This window comes from Canis lupus, chromosome 11, assembly GCF_011100685.1.
Source record: "Canis lupus familiaris isolate Mischka breed German Shepherd chromosome 11, alternate assembly UU_Cfam_GSD_1.0, whole genome shotgun sequence".
NCBI classification, from domain to species: domain Eukaryota; kingdom Metazoa; phylum Chordata; class Mammalia; order Carnivora; family Canidae; genus Canis; species Canis lupus.
The window spans coordinates 70,391,088-70,411,186 of NC_049232.1; the positions used below are offsets into that span (position 1 = coordinate 70,391,088).

A 20,099-nucleotide genomic window follows, 5' to 3' on the forward strand; every position below is an offset into this window, starting at 1 on the left:
GCTTTTTTTTTTTCTTTTTTTTTTAATTGAATGCCAACCTCATGACTTTCATAGATGACTTGGAATTGCAGAAAGTGAACGATTTGCTCCGGCGAATTCCGTATCTATGGCATTGGACTCCCGAAGATCTTTTCCCTTCAGCCCGGAAACACATTTAATAGGACACCATTTTCATTTCATAACTAGAGAAACTGAGTTCAAACATTCTTGGCCCCGGACCATGTGGCCAGTTCTTCCCAAACCAAGAAGATCTGACTCTGAGATCTCCTGTTTTCAGAATAGTGCCATAATCCCTGCATACCACATTCCGGCTTTTATAGAGGGGATGTCTGAGTCATTTGCTCATTCTACAAATCTGCATACTTTCACCAACACATATTCTCCACTGGTATTCACTCTCCCTGAAGTGTGCAGACATGATCCCAGCTCTTGGGAAAGATCTGGAGCAGCCCTGAGGACAGGGGTGCATGGGGAGGAAAGTCCCCTGGTTAATGGAGCAAACTTCACCTCAGGCTCCTAGCGTGCTTTCCACATGCAAACCTCACGCAGCATCTTTTTATCACTACATTATTTGATCATACTGGTAATTAATAATTCGTAATTCACCACTGCTAACTCATTTTGACTTATTAAACACTTGGAAGGGAAAAAAAAAAAGAACTGTTTTGCCATAAGGGGGAGCTTTTGAGTTCCATAAAGAGGGGGGAAGAAGAACAAAAATCTATTACATATATGTCCCAGTTCAAAACAGATCCACAAAGCAGCAAACGGTCAGACCCTTACCTGTGACTTGAACAGTGTCGGAGAACCTGAGTGTCTTAGGTTGAAAAAAAAAAAAAGGCAGGTAAATGAATATGTCTCTCTCATTTTTTAATATAAAACTACAATAATTTCTAACAGCCAATAGAATATTTTTAAGAGTATCCTGGAGTAAAGACCCAGTTGTGCTGAGTGCAAGCTTCGGAAAGGCAAATGCCTTGGAAAATGCCTTTCTTCTGGTTGTTCCTGAGGATTCTGTGAGGATTTTGAAGACAACATTTGGACTAGCTGCAACCAGCAGCACTGGGGGCTCAGAGAGGAGGGCGGGTGTGTGTGTGTGTGGGGGGGGGGGGGACGTTCACCATTGCATAACTTTAAGGGAATTCTGAGCCGGGGAAAGGGATTGAGAAGGTAAAAGAGAGGGAGTAAGGAGGAAGGAAAGAGGACGAGGGAGAGAAAGGGAGTGGAGAGAGGGAGAAAAAGAGAGGAAGAAGGAGGGAGGGGGGGAGAGAGACAGATGAGGGTGAGCGAGGGAGAGAGACAGCATTACAAAAAATTCAGAGAATCAAGTTTCAAGACCCTTTCTGTGCTATAGAGAGGGATGAGGTTTACCAGCAAAGTGCAAAGGAGCTCCTGAGAGAGGCGCGAGATTTTTTTTTCCTCCCGCCAGGAGAAAAAAAAAAAAAAAACCATAATAATAATAATAAGGGGGGGTGGGTGGTGAAGGAGGGGGGGGGACAAAAAAAGCAAGCAAACCAAAACAAAAACAGGAATGTGTGTTTTGAGCAGGAATGAGGAGAGCTGGAAGGACCATAAGGGGGTGTGTACAGAATTTCATTAAATTGTTACTTTAAGATTGTCTTCTAAAAAAAAAAAAAAAAAAAAAAAAGGAGGGGGTGGAGAAGCGGGAGCGAAGGAGGCAAACGGCGAAGTGGAGGAAGGCTGGGTAGCTCGGCCTCTCCAAACTGATTGATTAGTCATGATCCCCGCAGTTTTAACAGGGACTCATTCAATTGGGAAGGTGGAGCGCTCGGGAGCAGATTAGCATACGCTTGTTTACTCATCTTCTGAGGGCTTTTTCCCCCCTCTTTCCTTTCATTTTGTGAAGAAGGAGGGAGGGGAGGGGGGACGGGGGGGGGGGGAGAAGGGGGCTGTGGCTTGTGTTATAAAGGACGCAAAAAATAAATAAATTAGAGCATCTTTTGGGGGGGGAGGGAATTCAGCGGATCAGTGTCTTAGAGGAGCTTTTTTTTTTTTGGAACAGCGAGAAATCATATAAAATAAAATGAAATAAAACAAGGAGGAAGGCAACCAGCTGTTAGAGGGTGGGGGGGTGAAATAAGGCAGATAAAGGAGCGGGGAGAGAAATTAATTGCCAACCAGGAGGAGTTGGGCTGTATTTTTTTTTTTCCTTCTTCAAAGGTGGGGGGAGTGGAGCACACACCTTGAGGAGGGAAGCGAGAAAGAAAAGGGGCACAGCGAGTGGAAGGGGGGGCTCGGCCGGGAAGGTGAAAGGCGAGGGAAGTCGAGGCGCCGCGGCTCCCAAAGCTGGCAGCTCCGGGCGGCGGTGCAGGGGCGCAGGGGGGGCGGGGGGGGACCGTCGGACATGCGGCTCTGGAGTTGGGTGCTGCGCCTCGGGCTGCTGAGCGCCGCGCTGGGCTGCGGGCTGGCCGAGCGCCCCCGCCGCGCCCGCAGGGACCCGCGGCCCGGCCGCCCCCCGCGCCCCGCCGCCGGCCCGGCCACCTGCGCCACCCGGGCCGCCCGCGGCCGCCGCGCCTCCCCGCCGCCGCCGCCGCCGCCGCCGCCGGGCGGTGCCTGGGAGGCCGTGCGCGTCCCCCGGCGGCGGCAGCAGCGGGAGGCGAGGGGCGCCGCGGAGCCGGGCCCGCCGGGCCGGGCGCTCTACTTCGGCGGGCGAGGCGAGCAGCTGCGGCTCCGCGCCGACCTCGAGCTGCCCCGGGACGCGTTCACGCTGCAAGTGTGGCTGCGAGCGGAGGGCGGCCAGAGGTCCCCGGCGGTGATCACAGGTAGGCGAGGGCGCCCCGGCGGGGGCCCGGGCGAGCGGGGCGGGGGGCGGGCGCCCCGCGCCGGCGGACGGCCTCGCTTTGCCGCGTCTGCCGAATGGGCGCGCGCGCGGGCTCCGCGGCTGCCCAGCCTGCCCGGAGGAGGGAAGGCGCGCGCGCGCGCGTGTGTGTGCCTGCGCGTGTGTGCGCGTGTGTGCGCGTGTGTGTGTGTGTCGGGAGGAACTCGGGGAGCGCTCCCGGCGGCCGGAGCCCCTCGGGAGCCTTGTGCACGCACGTCCCGCTGGAGGGGGCCGGCCGCGGATGGAGGGGAGGGCGGCCCGCGCGGGGCACGATCCTGGGGCTCACGGATCTCTCTCACTTGTTCATGGAGATGAGCAGCCCCCCTTCCCACGTCCCCGTTTCATGGGGGCCCGTGCACCCCGAAAGCCTCCAAGGATGGGGCTGTCGCGATCCCAACGACTTAGAAGTCCTCGAAGTGCCCGAAGTTGCTCTGCGGGCTGCGCCCCCTGCGCCCCGCCGCGCACGGGCGCGCACATCCCGGGCCGGGCCTCGGGGCTGGGGCGAGCCGGCCTCCCCGGGGCGCGCGGGGCTGCGGGGGACCCCCGGGGGCCCGCCGGGAGCCGCAGTGCTCGCTCCCCACCCTCCCCGGCCGAGCCCCGAGTGAAACCGGACACTTGGTGAGGGTTGCAGACCTTAGACGAGCTCCACCAACGTCCGCCCCCCTCCCCATGGAGCTGGGGCAATGCCTTTAATGCAACTGGGTGGGTGGGTGGAGGGGGGGGGGGGCGGCGGCGCCGGAGCCGAGGAGGAAAGTTTCGCCTCCGCGGCCCGAGCCCGGGAGATTCCCTCCCTGCACAGGCAGCCTTGCCCCGTCCTAGAGCAGGGGTTCCCCCCTCGCGCCGCCGGGAAGCCTGCGGAGGCGGTGCGCGATCCCCCCCGCCCCCCTGCGCTGTCTTCCCGGGAAAGCTGTGAGCTCCTCCGCCACTTGTGCCTCTCTCTGTCTGGCTGCTTCCGCGAGCCCCATCTCGGGGCACCCAAACTCTGCTGCTCTCCCAGGAACCTGCCCCCGGAGCTCCCGGGCTCCCGGGCTCCCGCTCCCAAGCCCAGAGCGAGAGAGTGACTTTCCCCCCACATCTGACGTCACCACATGCTATTTTTTTCCCTCTCTTGCCCCCCCACCCCTCCATCCCCACCTCCTCCAAGAAGCAGAGGGAAACCGGGCTCTTTGGGTCTCAGCATCCAGGTCCTAGGCACCTGAAGCGGGGTACGGCCGCAGAGCCGAGGGGAAGTGCTCTTTCCACTAATCCTGATGATGCTGGTGATTCAGGGCTATGGTCTGTTTACTTCTCTTTCGGAACCTGGGAGAAGCACAGAGCCTGCTGCTCAGGGATGATGAAAAAAAAAAAAAAAGAAAGAAATGAGTAGAACTGATTCTTCCTAAGCTTTACCTGCCATGCTAGTGATTTGGAATGCTTTTCCGATGCGGAGGGGAGGGCTCAGGGTTAGATAGGTATCATCCATGAAAAGGTAATAAATACGTTTTTTTTTTAAAAGAATATATATATATGCATGTATGTATGTATGCAGAACACCTGGGATTCTACAGGAGCTTGCTTTATAAACGTCTATAATTCAGACAAGGAGCCTCTCTTCACACGCGTTCTCTTGAGCACTCATTCACTCTCTCACACAAAGATTGTGCAGTAAAATACTTTAATTGGATGGGGGACGTTAGGTTATTATTGCTTGTATAAAATGCCTGGCCCATTTTATGTGTGGAAATAACATTCCTCTGAAAATGGAAAAAAAAAAGAAGAAAAAAAAGGAAAGAAAAGAAAAGAAAAGAAAAGGAAAGAAAGAAAGAAAGAAAGAAAGAAAGAAAGAAAGAAAGAAAGAAAGAAAGAAAGAAAAGGCACTGCTGTCGTGTAGCACCAGAAAGCCAGGAGCTTTTCTCCCGAGGATTCTGGTGGATTTTTTTCCCCTCCCCTAGTTGAGTCTGAGCCAGAATTGGCGGTGTGTAAACACCTGGCCCTGAGCCAGCCGAGACTCATTCTGCGTATCCTCCAACACGGTACAGGCTGTTGGACGAAAAAGAACCTGCTTCTCCTTGAATTAAAAAGCAAACAAACAGAGGTTCTTTGCAGAAGCACTTTTTCGGGCTCCCTCCTGCGTGTAAGTTCAGGCGGGGAGAGGCCCGGCCTAGGTGGGCAGCCCGGCCAGTGCCCAGCCATCCTCCCGTCCTCCCGCCTCGACCTCGGGCGCCCGGGGCTGCCGCCTGACCTCCGCTGGCTCCCTCGGGCTGGGCGTCGCCACTTTCCTAGGAATCCCTGGTCCCCTATCTGGAGAGAGCTTGCATCTCTCAGCAGGGAGCGCGCTGCTATTTCAGGCAGAGGGTTGCTGCCGTGCTGTCAGGCCAGGCTGCCTTACATCACTCTTTGCTGCAGGATTCAATTGGGTTTCGTAAAGGTCTAATTTTACGGTGCTGTTAACCGGGTCTGTCGTCTGGCAGAGGCAGGCCTTGCCGCTCCTGGTAGGCGGGCTGTGCTCCCAGATCCGCCCGGGATGCTATTTCTGCCCCGGTTCAAAACTTCCCTGACACCAGTTCAGACAGGCGCTCTTGGAGAGGCAGGGGGAAGGAGGGAAGGAGCAGCGTGCTTCTGAAGCTCAGAAAACATGCCTTTTATTTTTTCCAAAAGGGAAGAAGAAGAAGAAAAATATATATATATATTAATAAATAAAAAGGGAAAGGCTTATACGGGCAAAAACAAAGCCAAAGTTAGGAGGTGCTTGTGCGCAGGGCCCACCGATGATGGAGGGTCTGTAGGATCTGAGAATCCTTTAAGGCCCTGGTGGAAAGGGGTCCGCAGAGGTTACCCCCACCCTTACCCGTTCTCTCCAGACCCCGATAGGGAGACAGAGAGGGGAAGGAGGGGTGCTGCTGGGGGGACACAGCGCCGGGGCAGCAGGAGCTCGGTTTTGATCTCAGGCGTGCGGCCTTCCAGGCCTCACCCGCCCCCCCTGCACGCACCGCCGCTGCCGCCACTGAGAGAACGTGTCTAGTAAACAGCATCACCTCTTCCCCCTCCCAAGCCCACCACCCAGGCACAGCCTTTGCCTTCCCCGCACAGCACGTTGGGCTCCCTTTCAAGTCCAGGGTGGGGGGCTTTCCTACACACTCCTTTGCTTTTGTCCCGTAGCAGGCAGGAGCCAGACCCCTGCCCCTCATCCCCAAAGGGCCCCCCCTCCCCAAAACCCTCCAGTCCAAAGAAAGAGAAAGGAGAAGAAAAAGAAAACAATAGACTCAATTTGCTCCATCGAGCAGAGGCCCCGAGCAGCAGTTAATCTTGTTAAAGTTTCTCCTGACGTGTTAGATAAGTGAAATGTGGACCGCACAAGTGCTGCCCTCCTCCCGCCCCATCCCTCAGTGATCCAGAATTCCTGCTCTGAAGGAGAAAGGGATTTACCTGAATCCCGTCCAGCACCTCTGCTTGCCACGTTTTTTTTTTTTTTTCTTTTGTTCCAAATGTTGGACTGTTGAGTTCGCTGGCTATTCGGAAAAGACTATTTCCTCCCGTCTGCCGCCCCCACTTCCTACTACCCCACCAGGCCCCCCCAAAAAGAGTGCCTGCAATTTTCCCAGCCTCACAGGTGCCCTAACAGGGAAGGCTGGGGGGCAAGGAGTGCCATCTGTTCACAAGGCTGGCCCCCACCTGTCGTCGTCGTCACATCCAGGTCTAGAACGTCGCGGGGGTGAGGTGCCCGTTTCAGCCCTTAGTTTGCCCACTCGAGAACCCACCTCTGCCCCTAACTGGCGGGGTGACCTCGGCCAAGCTGGTTGAGTCCTCTGGGCTTCGGCTTCATCTGCAAAGTGAGGGTAGGACTCAGGACTGGACTTGGTGTATCGGAAGTGCTCTGCAAACTTCACTCCTACTACTGGCCGTGACTTCCCGACTTCCCGGAGAGCTCGGTCTTACCCTGATGGGCCGAGGACACACCTGGACAGTCCACGGTCCCCCCGCCCCTCAGGGAGGCAGAGCCCACGTGTGAACTTGAGTTCTAAGTGCCCGTATCCCCTTCAACGGCCTTCCTGGGGCGAGAAGAGCCGTTCACGTTTCCTTCCTTATGCTTAAGGCGGGATGTTCCCCATCCCTTCTGCATTGCTGGGTGCTGACCACGCACCTAAGAGGATAGAGAGCAGGTCTAAGTCTCACTCGGGGCCCTGGATTGGACTTGGCGGGTCTGTTTTTCCTTTCCTGCCGGATTAAGCAGACGGGGCTTGGAATCACGGTTGCCGGTCCCGTGCCGTGAGATTTGAGATCAATGTCACTTTTCATCTCCTCCTGTCCTTTGGTTTCCTCATCTGCAAAATGGGCATAGTGATCCCGGGATATTGCAGGGAAGTAAACATGCAGAAAGTACCTGGCAGGGTGTCAGCTCCTCTTAGGGACTCAGTCAACGGGAACGGGATCCAGTAAGTAACAGCATTCCCTTTTCACTTTTCCAGTTGGCTAACCTGGCTCCCAGGAAGTCGGCCTGTTGGCGCTGGGAGGACATCGCCTCTCGAGTTATTGGGGGAGTAGACCATGTATGTCAGGGGACAGTTAGACGCCCCCCCCCCCACTCTCTCCCCTTGCACTTTCATTTCCTCTTCTTTGACCTACTTGGATGACCCCTCAGTGGTGAGAGCCAGAGGAAGTCTAGAGCCACTGGACCAATGAATGAGCAAACCGGTTAGCACCGAAGAGTGTGCACCCTCAGGAGCAAAAGGCAGACGGTGGTCACAGTGGGGTCCGGGTCACAGATCTACTGTCACATGCCTCTTGCTCCTCCCCTGGGTTCCTTCCACTTCCCCTTTTCCCCAAGCAGCCATTCACGTGGACGGCTGGGTGTTGGAGGGGACATCACCCTGGCTCCTTGCCACAGAGGAGAGCAAACTTGAGGCCGGTCAGAGGTGTGGAGCTCGGGAACGTGGGCCGTGCAGTGTCGGCCCAGGCAGGGACTGGGGCAGACAGGTCGTTGTGCAGTGGGGAAACTGAGGACCAGGGTCATACAGGGGCTAAGAATTAAAGTATATTCACAAACTGTGCCCTCTCCGAGGGGCCTGGGAGGTCATACTGTCCGGGAGTTCACAACCCTGGCCGCGCCTGGAATTACCAGCCTTTAAAACATCCCGATGCCCAGGCCGCTTCCCGGGGATGCTCATGTCACAGGTCGGGGCTTGGCCTGGGCGCTGGGGTATTTCAAAGCCTCCTCAGATGGCATGGAAGGACCACCAGTGGGGCGAATCCCCGATCCAGTTTAAGGTCTCCTTGCTCTACAGGCGGAGAAACTGAGGCTCACAGGGGAAGTAGTACTGCGCACTAACTGAACTGGTTAGTGGCTAAGACTTGAGAGATTTGTACCTGTCTCCATTCTGAGTTCCCAAACACCAGAAAGGACCCTTCCTTCACTCTCGGTTCCCCTGCTGCCCCCAACCCCCTGGGTGCCATGGCCCTGCCATTCCATTTTTCCCAGAGCCACCTCTGTGTGTGAAACTACCCTCTCTCCAGCGGGTGTCACCTCTCAAGTGCTGACACTCCTGTAAGCAGGTAACACTGAGTCTTAGGCTTTTGATTTTACATGAATCTCTCCAAGGGGTGGGGAGGGGAACCTCCCCGAGAAGGAAGGGAAGCTGAGGCAGCCTCAACTTTGCACTGGGCCAATTCTAACGGAAGGGGTATGTTCCCGTTATTTCAGAGCCCCCTCATTGAGACCACCCCCCATGTGAGACCCCCTCATTGGAGACCCCTAGAGCTTCAGGCTGTAGCTATCTCAGAGGAGGAGAAGGGAAAATGCCCAAGTGCCCTGGGTAGGAGGACCTCGTCCACAGCCAGCTCGCACCCTGTCTCCCTAAGGCTCAGGGATCCAGCAAGTGCCTGTCCCCCCCCCCCCCCAGCTGCTCTGCTTCCCTTAACGTCCCCTTCTCTTTCTTCTTGCTGCACAAAGGCCCCACTTCATGCCTTGATGCACTTCCTGGAAATACTTAACTGAGGACTGACCTGTGGATCTTGGCCCCTTGGCTCCTTATGAAGACCTGAAACTGGGCCTCAGGAGCTCTGAGTTCAAGTACTGACTTGGCCTCCCCTGAGCTGTGGGACCCGGAGCCCCCAGCTCAACCACCGGGGCGTCAGGGGACAGGATTCCAGGTGTGGTTACATTCCCCATCCCCACAGGTTGTCGCAGGAACCCGGTGAGACAATGGTAGCAGAAGCTCTTGGCCAAGATTAGGACCAGGTCCACATGTCAGCAAGAGGAAGGGGCGGTAGGCTGGGAGGTGAGAGATGTGAGGAATTTGTGTGATCAAGGTCATTCCTGGGAAGGCGCCTTCATTATCATTATTCACATTGCAAATGATAAATAGTGATCAAGTTAGCAAATCTTTTCATGCCTGTGACCTCACTGGAGCCCTTTGATGTTGGGACTTCACAGGTCTCCCGAATCCTACCTCTTAGGTGCTGCGTGACCTTGACAACTGCTTGCTGGGCCTCAGTGTTCTCAGGATGCACAGGGAGGCTCCGGGGTGGAAGAGGGGCTTTTAGACTGCGCTCCGCAGTCTTAAGGGTCCCCTGGGGAGATGCTGGAGGGCAGGTTTCCGCCTTCCCCCACTTCCCTTCACCTAATTCTGTATAAACTGTGCACTTGTGCAAGATTCCGTTTGAAGACAGGGAACAGTCTGAACGGACAGGGGATGACATTGAGCACTTATTGTGAATTCCATTCATGTTATTATGTATATTCAAAGCCCCTAATCTGTTAGAACTGCCTATCGAAGTATTTATGGGTTAGAGTCCATTATGTCTGTTTTATTTGTTTAAAATGCTCCAGAATGACACTACTAATAAAGGTACGGTCACTGTGGAAGATGAAGGAAGATCAGCAGACTGATAACAACTGTTGAGAACAGGCGATAGAAACGATGGGCTTCAATGCCCGTTTTGTCTGTCCCTCCATGTGTGGCTAAGGATTTCCATAATAAAAAGTCAAAAATAAATTAAGAGTTTGAGCACCATAGGAGGAGTCGAAGGCTCAGATCCCTGCATGTTCTGTGAGCCAACAGGTGTTCCAGTACCACGGTGCCAGCTTGGGGAGGGAGGGTCAGGGACCGTCCCGAGGTCACACAGCAGTCAAATGAAAGTCGGGGTGCAGTCCAGCCTTCAGACACTAGGAGCTCCCTCTGCCCTCCCCTCTGCACTCTCACAAAACTCAGGTGACTGACCATCCTGGGAGAGCTCAAGGGGAGGCTTCTGAGGCGTGTGTAGGAGGGTGGTGGTGGAACCCTGCTGGTAAGCAAGAAGCTTTTAAGTGAGGCTATTCTTGGCCATATAGAACCGTCTCACACACTGTGAGGCATTTAGCATCTTTGATACCATGCATAAGAATCCCCCAGGATCTGCTAGTTGCTGTGACAATCCAAAGCATATTATGGCAACACACACACACACACACACACACACACACACACAGAGTTCCACGTATTCCTATTATTCACTTGTCTGGCTCCTCATTTCTCTCCATCTCCAATTGTCCTGGGAACCATCTAGAAACTCCTTGAGGTCTGAGGGAGTGACCTTCATGTGTCTAATCCCAGGAGAAGTGGACACTATGAGGAAACACAGGAAAGGAGGGTAGGCTTCCCGGGGACTATTTTGTAGTGGTTGATCTTAGGACGCAAGGGTCCGATGGCCTGAGTTTGATTTCGTGACTCTCCCACCTGCCAGCCGCGTGACCTTGGCCAAGTTACTTTAATATCTCCAAGCTTCACTTTTCCCATCTGTAAAATGCGGATAATGCTGGCTCCTACTTCATGGGGTTGTTTTGAAGATTAACTGGGCCTCCATGTGGAAAATGCTTAGTAATGGAATCTAGATCATGGGTAAGCACAGTAAACGTTAACTCATGTTGGTGTTATGTGTGACCGACCCTTGCCACCTTGCCACACGTTAATTCTAATTCTCTCAATAACTGAGAGTTGGACAGGTTTATCTCCTTGGGCAGAGCCAGGGATTGCCTTTCCCTTCCTTGCCACTCGGGAAAGATACATCACTCTCAACATAAAACAAAAGGTAAAGGGAAAGGCAAACATAGAAACACTTTATTGTTTCATGTGTCCTCATAGTGGAGACGCTAAGGAATCCAGATGAGAACAAGGGACACAGTAAAAAATTGTCCATCTCCTGCCTGGGTATCAGGAGGTAGTTACTGACTTCTTGCGATGTGCCAGGTACCGTTTGGGGCCTGAAGACAGAGCACTGAGCATAAGAGGAAAATATCCCTGCCCTCAAGAAATCTGTGTTTTCAGGGATGGGGTAAGGAGATGGACACAGAGTATACATGAGAGAGTGACTGTATCACACATGTATGTGTTCATAAAGAAAAAAATAGAGAAGGAAGTAAAGGGCACGTCATAGGGGTGGGGCTGCAGGAGGAGTGAGATTTAGATGGGTGGTCAGGGGAGACGGTAATGAGAAGTGGCACTGGGGAAGAGCCTTAGGAGAAGACCCGAGGCTACCTATAAAAGACTGTGGGATATTGGAGAAGGAAGAGCAGTGGACCAGGAGCTAGGAGATGTCAGTTCTAGACCAGTCAAGTCATTACCTCACTCTGTGACTCTGGACCTGTCATGTTCCCTCTTGGGGGCCAATTTTCCTCATCTGTAAGGTTGAACTAGGGACGAATCTATCCTTGCCCTAGGGACCCTCCACGCAGAGGTCCCCCTAGGATTCCATAATCGTAATCAGGTCAGACCTAAGGCAAAACCGTCAACTTGGCCATGGTTGCAGTTTTCTTCCTGGTTTGGGTGCATTTTCCTCCACTAGGTGGTGTCTGTCCCTCTCGAGGGCCCCGTGGCCGCACACTTTCTGCTTCCTCGCCCCCGGCAGCACTCCTTCTTGAAAAATGACCTGGTATTCCTTCTTGCTGAGGCTTCATTGACTGACGACACCTTAGAACGTTCCTCTTCCATAGACCTATGTACTTTCGTGCCTCCCCGGAAAGCTTTATATCAAAAAGCAAAGTATTAATGGGTAGAATTTTTGTCAAAGAGTGACTGAAGACATTATTTAGGTAATATTGGTACTTCCCAAGAGCTGGAAACCATCTCAGTCATTTTGCTCATCATCACTGCCACAGGTACTCCAAAAAACTCAACGGAGTGACCTTTCCGGTGGTCACTTACTTGGCTCATAGCTAAAATACTCACATTTCACAATTCCTTACTATACAAGGGCCCTTTCAGGCAAGTTCCTGGGCATCACGGTAGGCCACTGACCTTTTAGTCTCACTTATCATGTTAATCAGATTACTACATGAAGTAAAATACTAAAACTCTATAGTCTGTGATGATCCGTTAGCCTGTTTTCCTTCTGTGAATCCTCAGCACTGTCTTCAATGAAGTTCCTCGTTCTTCTTCTCGTCCTCCTCCTTCCTCTCTTTCTCTCTGTTCCTCACACCTAACATACTTTCTGTGGCCACTTAGATTTTCCTTCAAACAAAGAAAAGAACATTTGTTTTTCCATATTATTTGCCACAGACCCAGGGTCCGTAAACACTGGAAGAGTGGGGGAGGTGACCCTTTTTCAATTTTAGAGAAACTAGGTTCTCTAAACCAGGCTCTAGTTCATTTGGAGGAAGTAGAGACAGAGAGTCTAGAGGGTGGGAGGCCACAGCTTGGCATCCATGGATGTGGTTGTGGGGAGCATGTCCAGCCTTGTGCCTTCAGGAAGCTCATGGTCTAACCTGGACCTGTCCCCTTTGTAATCAAGAAGTTACACCTTTATCTGCCCCATTCCATCCTTTCTTAATCCCTGTTGTCCAATAAACGTGAAATGTGGCTGGGCAGGATCAGACCACACGTGTTTCTAGAGAAGGGGCTGTTTCCCCCAATGATGTTGTAGATCTTTCAGCTGCAAAGGCTGGAAAAAAAATGGAAAAACAGTCCAGTCAGGTACAAGATTGCCTTGTTCTAAGATATACAAAGTACCCGAGCAGAAAACCTAAGAAATGAATCCAGACTGTACTGTTCTGTGAACTAACGATTCACATAGTAAGTCCCAAGAACCAAGATATGTGAGTCAGAAGGATTCATCAAAACCATTATTTTCAAAGATAGGAAACTGAGGGTTGCTGGGGGAAAGACTCCAAATCAGTGAGCAAGCTGGGTAAGGTCCTCTGTCCTCTGAGTCTTTCCAGGCCTCTGTCGGCTTGTCCCCTGATGTTGCATCCTTTCCCATTGAGCAATCACCATCTCTCCGCTGATGAGCATCATTTGTCTACAGGCTCTGCTGGACTCCAGACTCATGGATCCACTGGAAATGTTAACACGCACTTCAAATGCAACATGTCCAAAGCTGAATCATCATTTCTCCAAAATTCCTTGTGTTCTCATCTGGTGTCACCCACTCTAGGTAGATCACCCACCATACTTGGTCATCCATTTTCATCTGTCCTGCCTCCTTAACATTTTTATAGCTAGTCTTCCCTCTTCTTGGCTTAGGCCCTCTGGGCCTCTTGCTTTGACTGTTTCCCTAGGATTGTAATGCCCACCTCTCTCAGCCTCGGCCCCACACTGCACCCCTTCATTTTTTCCTCCAACATCCAATAGCCAGTTTTTCCCAAAACATAAATCCGACTCTTTTCTTTCACCTCTAGCTCTAGGCCCTTCAATAGCATTGGCATTATCTGCAGTTCCCCTTAGATACCCTGGACATTTTTGTGACATAATTTTCTTTAGTTGCTGTGTTTCTATATACCCCTGCACCATTTTGCAGAACACGTTAGCTTCCATGGGATTCTGCTCAATGTTTCCCCCTTCCGGGATACCCTCCCTGACTGTCCCCCACCTCTCTTATCCATCTGTCTCCATTATACCCTCTGTACACATATACCAAAACACCTGGAATTCTTTATCACATTTAATTGTGTGCATATTTGGGGTCATCTCAACTTCTCCGCTGCCTAGCACAGCCTTTGGCTTATAAAGGCGCTGTGTACATTTCTGTTTAATGAATGCATGACTGGATAGCAAAACCAGCTACATGTCTAATGATTCTGAGAGAAAGAGCTCAGGAACCTCAGGCATGTTGCATTACGTAACCAAAGCACATGACCTAACCCGTGCGTCACACTCAAAAACATTACACAGTGGTTAATTCCATTTCCCCTTGAGCGAAGAAGTCAGAAGGGAAAAGAAATCTGGCCTTCCAAAACAGAGGGGGGAGGGGAGCAGTGCATTTAAATGCCTCCTCAACTCACATTTCGTCCTCTCTAATCCAAGCCACATTTTAGCCTTGGTCTACCCCTCTCAGCCCCTCGCCTGTTTGCAAAGCATTTGTTTTGTGTGTGCACTACAGCACATAATCCCAAGATTTGCTCTCCTCTCAGATTTCCCCCTCTCCCCCTTATCAGGTTCTTACTGGGCCTCGAGTGTCCTGGAAGTCATATCTGTTGCCTGGGTTTTCATCCATTTCCCTCCTTCCTGATTGGGGGGAGGGGGGCTTTCCATCTGCTTCCCCTTGATCTTGTGAGACCTTGTGGTGACCTCAGGATCTGGAATCCTCTATCCGCTGTTTATATACCCTTGGGAGAAAGTACGTATTCTCAGCAGTAATAACAGTAATAAAAGCAGCTAGCTTATAATGAGCACTTACTATGTGCTGGCACTGTGCAGAGTGCTACACTTTGAACCCTCTGAATTAGGTTTAGAAAGTTACATGACTTGCTGAAGACCCCACAGCTAAATGGTGGTGGGACTAGAGTTCAAACTCAGGCCAGTTTAATTTTGTCTTTATCCACAGGCTTAGAGCATGGCTTGGAACACAGTAGTTGTCCAGTAGAAGTTCCATAGAGGATACATACATGCAAGGATAAATGGGTGGATGAAGGGAGGAAGGGACGGGAAATGGTGCCCCCGGTGACTGACGCAAACATTTCGAGATTGATAGTAGAATGAAGAGGGAAGGGATGGGGATGGAAGAAGAATCTGAATGAACATGATAAGATTTCAAAGACGGTGTTGAGGCAGAGGTTAATTCCATTTCCCTTTTCTGAGCTGAGTCTGGGATGTATGTAGGTGACGGTGCTGTGTGAACTATGGGCTTCAGAGTAGAAGAATGACCCTGGAGTGGCAAGACTGAGTTTGTGGTGTGTTCTCACTGGAGCCGATTAAGCCCCTGTAGAGCCCAGTATACTGTAAGCTCTCAGGATGACTCCTGTACAGAACAGCCCCACTGAGCTGATTAGATACGATCCACTAAAAACAAACAAGTACCATATCTGGTTCACCCTTTCCCAATGACGTTTATGCTCTGCTTTATCAGACAAATATGCTCATTATACAGTTGGAGAAACTGAGGTCCAGGCAAGTTAACTTGTTAAATTAAGCTGAGTTGACTAATGTTAAGCAGCAAGTTAGCAGCAAAATCAAAAGTAGAACTCAGATCTCTTGACTTCCAAATCAGTGCTCATTCCGTTGAGTCACTTTGCTTTCCTTTGTGGGAACGATGGGGGTGGGGGTGATGCCAGTTACATCTGTGAGTTCACATTAGTGACTTAGAAGGAAATATACCACTGTTTGGTAACTTTTCTTAAGCGCTTCTTATGTGCCAGGCTCTATCCTAGGCATTCTGTGAGGTTCAGTAGGAAATGACAATTTATTAGAAGTCAACCAACTTCCTTGTTTCCTTTCTTCCTTCCATCCACCCACCCTCCCACTTACCTACCCATCCGTCCGTCCATCCATCCATCCATCCATCCATCCATCACCCACCCACCCTTCCACCCATCCACCCACTTAATGGATGTTTATCGAGCACCCTTTAGTCTCTGTGTATTGTATGTTGAACCAAGGGTGGCGGGGGGGAGGGGACTAAAATGAAGTGCAGGGCACAGTTCCATCCCTTGAGGAGCTCCCAGTCCTAGCAGCGGAAGCAGACTGGTAAACAGATACATGACATCATGGTAACTGCTATAACGAAGCAATTAATAGAGTCCTGGGGAAGCGCAGAGGCAGAAACACTGTGTTCTTGAACACCCATGTTTATTACAGGGCTAGAAAGTGTTCTGAGCTTTCAGGGGCATAAGAGGCCCCTTCCACCTGGGCGGGTTGGGAACTTTCTCATGAAGTAGGTGGCATGTGTCTGTATGTAGAGGGCATGCTTTGCCTTGCATGTGGATAGATCACTCATGCCATTTTGAATGTAGAGCCATAAATCAAATTAGAACAATAAACACTTTTTGATTCATGTCTCAGCTGAGGACACTGGCCCAGAGTAGCTTTTAGGAGCATGACACTAGGAAATGATTAGACAATTCCATCCATCACCATCCGAATCACGTCCAGCAGCCCCTTATATCCGCCCCTCATCGCATTTATCACTCTGTTGTGTTTGCCTCCGTATGTGCCTGCCTCTCCCCACTTGTCTCCAAGCTCCTTGGGGGCAGAGACCATTTCTGTCTTCATTTCTGTTTATTCCTGGCTTTAGCACAGTACCAGCCCTGCCCATTGGTGTTCAAGAAATGGGGTTAAGTGAATTGGAGGTGGCTCTAAATAACAGAGAAGATGAGAGGTGCTCTGAAGGAAAGGTGCTTTGAGGAATGACATCATGGGCCCTAGTAATAGCCAAGCAGTGAACACAAACATGTTCTGAAGGACCCTAGCTGTTAGATGTTTCCTCATCTCTCTGAGCTGACCAGTTGCCTGTGTGTGTTCTTGCCACCTTTCCCTATCACTCCCCTTTCTGTCTGCTGAGCCAGAGTACCATTCTGTAAGCTTTAAGTACTTTTCCCCCATGGTTTTCTGCTAGCTTCTCCAGTCCCATCCCTGGAGAGAGCTGAGAAGAGACAGGTGTAATTGTATGGGAGGTGCCCATGCTCCTCCTGCAACTCTCACCTGTGTCTTGGAGACCTTCCAGAAGATAGGGGAGCAGGATGATGGCAGGAATCATGCCTGCTGTGCTCAGGGCACCTTCCCAGGGCCTGGTACATGGCAGCAGTTCAATATATATTTGTGGGGGGACTTCCAAATGAGTAAATGATGTAAATTTACGACACACCTAGGCCAGTGTCCTCAGGTCAGAGAAGAAGAATCAGATGTCCCGAGGAGACTAAGAAATTATCCCAAGTTCCATCCTAGATTAGAGCAGAGGAACACTAGAGCCCAATTATCCTGACCATTCCTTCTGTCCTGTCATGTTGTGTTGGGGTTTGAGTTCAGCCCTCCTGAACTTGGTCACACAGGTTTCAGATCATTGTATCCTGAAGTGGGATAGGACCCAAACTATCCTTTTATGCTGAGAGGTCTAAAGTCCACAATGGGGGAGAGATTTGCCCAGGGTCCCACAGTTTTGGTAGTGGTAACACCCAAAGCTTCCAGAAAACCTCTGTGCAACTATCTCCACATAGCCAACAAATATATAGTAGGGGCCTGACACTTAGAGATGCAGCAGTGAGTGAGCAAGATAGAGCAGGTCTATGCCCTCATGGACTTTATTTTTTTCTGGGAAGAGAAGGACAGTAAATGAGTCAACAGTTGTAAGGTCTCGTATATTAACAATGATGAGTGATAAAAGTGGATCATTAGAGAACACTGGAGTCGAGGGACTTCAGTTTGGGTGGTCAGGCTGAGGTTTGCATGACAGATGAGAAGGAATAAGCCATGTGAAAAGATAAGTGAAGAGAGTTCCAGAGAGAGAGGGAGGGCACAGCTAGCACACAGACCACGAGGCAGGGAGAGTCGAGGATGCTGAGGGAGCAGGTGTGCAAGCCACCCAGCTGCGGGTGTCCTCGCCTGAAGACCTTGCAGGTCCTGAAATCTGGATTTTAATCCAGATGAACTAGGAAGTTACAGGATCCAGTGGTCACTCTGACCTAGAAGTGGAGAATAAATGACATTGAGGCCAAGAGTAGAATCTCAATCACACCACGATTGAGGTGTCCATTGATTATCAATGATATTATTTTAGTGATGAGTAGTATTTTGGTTAACATCACTATTCATTTCCTTACTAATACCATTACCAATTAAAATACCTGAATAGCACTGGTATTTGAGATCAACAGAGAATCAGGGTTTTCTTGCACTCTCTGGGAGGACTTGGACAGATTTTGAACCCTGAGACATTTTCCATAAAAATTTGACGGTGCGCACTTTTTTTCTGGGGGAGAGGTTGCCATCGGTTTCTTAGAGGGGTCTATGGCCCCCAAATGATGACCTAAATGCCTAAAGGCAGGAGGTACATGAGGTCATTTCCTGAAACCTGTACCCAGCTCTAAAATCTGAACACGCTAGGAGATCTGAGAAAATGAGAATGTTGATGTTGAGTTGTCATATCAGACTGAGGAATTGCACTTTCCTTCATCTGTACCCTTGCTGGAGTAAATAGAATTTAGGGCTTCTTTCCCTCTGAGGAGAAGTTAGTTTATTCCTTAGAAATATAATCTACAACTTTGTTTATTCAAACTCTGGTCTGAGTTTCTCTGAGTTTTAAAATAGGCAAGTTCACTTCAAATGTAGCCTGAGGTGGTCCTGACCATAATTATCCACTATGGGCTTTACCCACGAATCTATGAATCCAAATATCCATCCATGCATCCATTTATCCATCCGACCTAGCAACCACCCACCCACCTCCCTTCTTCCCATCTATCCTTCCATCCTTCCATCTCCCTACCCTTCCATCAGTCCATACCCTCACCCAACTACCCTTCCATCCATGTCACCTTCCATTTTCCAGGCTATGTGCTAAGGCTGGGGCAAGAGTTAGAAGGCTCTGATTCTTGTTTTTATGCCACTCTGAGTCCTTGAAAAAAAAAATCCCTTGAGATACCTCCACTGAGTCCTTTGCTTCTACTAGACTACAATTTGAAAACCCCACTTTAGAAGTTGAAAACTACTTTGAAAAAATTCAGCTGCTGTGCTTGCATAGTTATATAATTATAAGTATTCCCAGTAGTGCTCTGAATCTGAGTCTAGACTACTGGAGGCTCCTTTATCAACGCTAATATTTTAGATCAATAACAGCTTCCACCCGTAGGTCAGCAGGTGGTGGAAAACCGATAGAGAATGTGAAATAGTGGCAGGGATCTTTGAGAAAGGGCAGGCTTCATAAAGGGAACAGAGAAGGGAGCTGCCAGTCACTTAGCTCCTGGGACTCTCTTTGCCCACAGCCCCAAAGCCCTTGCACAGTGATTCTGGGCCTTCGTGCTCCGCCTGTGCCCCTGGATGCATGATGTAGCAGGAAGCCCGCGTGGCATGGGGTTGTTTCAGTTTCCGAAGCATTTTCGACATGTACCTATCATATTCCCACTCGCCTTGTAAAACAAGCATTTTCATTTAATACAGTGAGGTCTTTGTATTCTCAACAATAAACACATGGTCTAAGGCTCTCGGACACAACCTGCCTTTTTCTCCCACCCTACTCCGTCCGCCCTCACAAAGCCCCGTGTCAGCAGAAATATCTGTTTACAAACAAGGGCTCCAAGAGAGCAGTATCAGTAGCTCAAACAGACCTCCAAAATATGTCCCCGGCTCTGTCCTTGGCATCCCCGTGAGCAGTGTGTGTCATTGGCAGCCGCTTCCATAGAAGGCTTTCTGCCTTTCCATCTTTCCAACTGTCTTCGTGGCTGGCTTCCTCTGTCTCCTTCCACTTATTCATTAAAACCATCAGGAGCCTGGACTGTAGAGGCGGTCGGATGCTGGCCCAGGCCTCCTGGATATCTGGAAAACAGAGTCCAGCCCGGGAGTATGTGCAGACAGCAAGACAGACTCAGACACCTCTAACCTGTAGTGTCTTCCGAAGCAGGAGCTGATTGAAGGAGGGTTATTAAGTGGGTGGATGTACTAGTCACGTGATCATGCAGCTCTAGGTCATTTTTCACTATCAGGATTATCCGTGGCTGAAGGCACTCTTTGGCCTCTCTTGAACTTGGGTCTATTATAGCTCCCTACTACCTATACATCGAAAGAGAATAGCTAACATACCGAGCGTGTGACGTGTGCCAGGCACTGTGTTGAATACTTTGTGCATATGAAGTCTTTGGTCTTCGAGTGCTAGGCTTCCAGAGGAGGGAACTGAGGTAGAGGAAGGTTCAGTGACTTGTCCAAGGTCACACAGCACGTCAATGGGAGAATGAGTCCTTGGAGTCCGTGGTCTAGCCACTCCCCCACAAAGTCTCCAGGTCAGATCTGAATTTTTTAGCCCCGCATTCAGCCTCCTCCCCAAACGTTGTTGTTTACCGCAGCTTTTCCTGGTTCCTCATATCTCAGTTTCTCAGCCTCAGCACTAT

General features: G+C 50.7%; 1 protein-coding gene across 1 annotated transcript in view; it reads left to right on the forward strand.

Moving 5' to 3' along the window:
• The first annotated feature begins 2,365 nt into the window (after window positions 1-2,365).
• PAPPA (pappalysin 1) overlaps window positions 2,366-20,099 on the forward strand; it is a 236,708-nt gene continuing 218,974 nt past the window's right edge. The window contains 1 exon segment of the mRNA XM_038553223.1: window positions 2,366-2,783. Within this exon segment, the coding sequence (XP_038409151.1) occupies window positions 2,366-2,783 (418 nt within the window).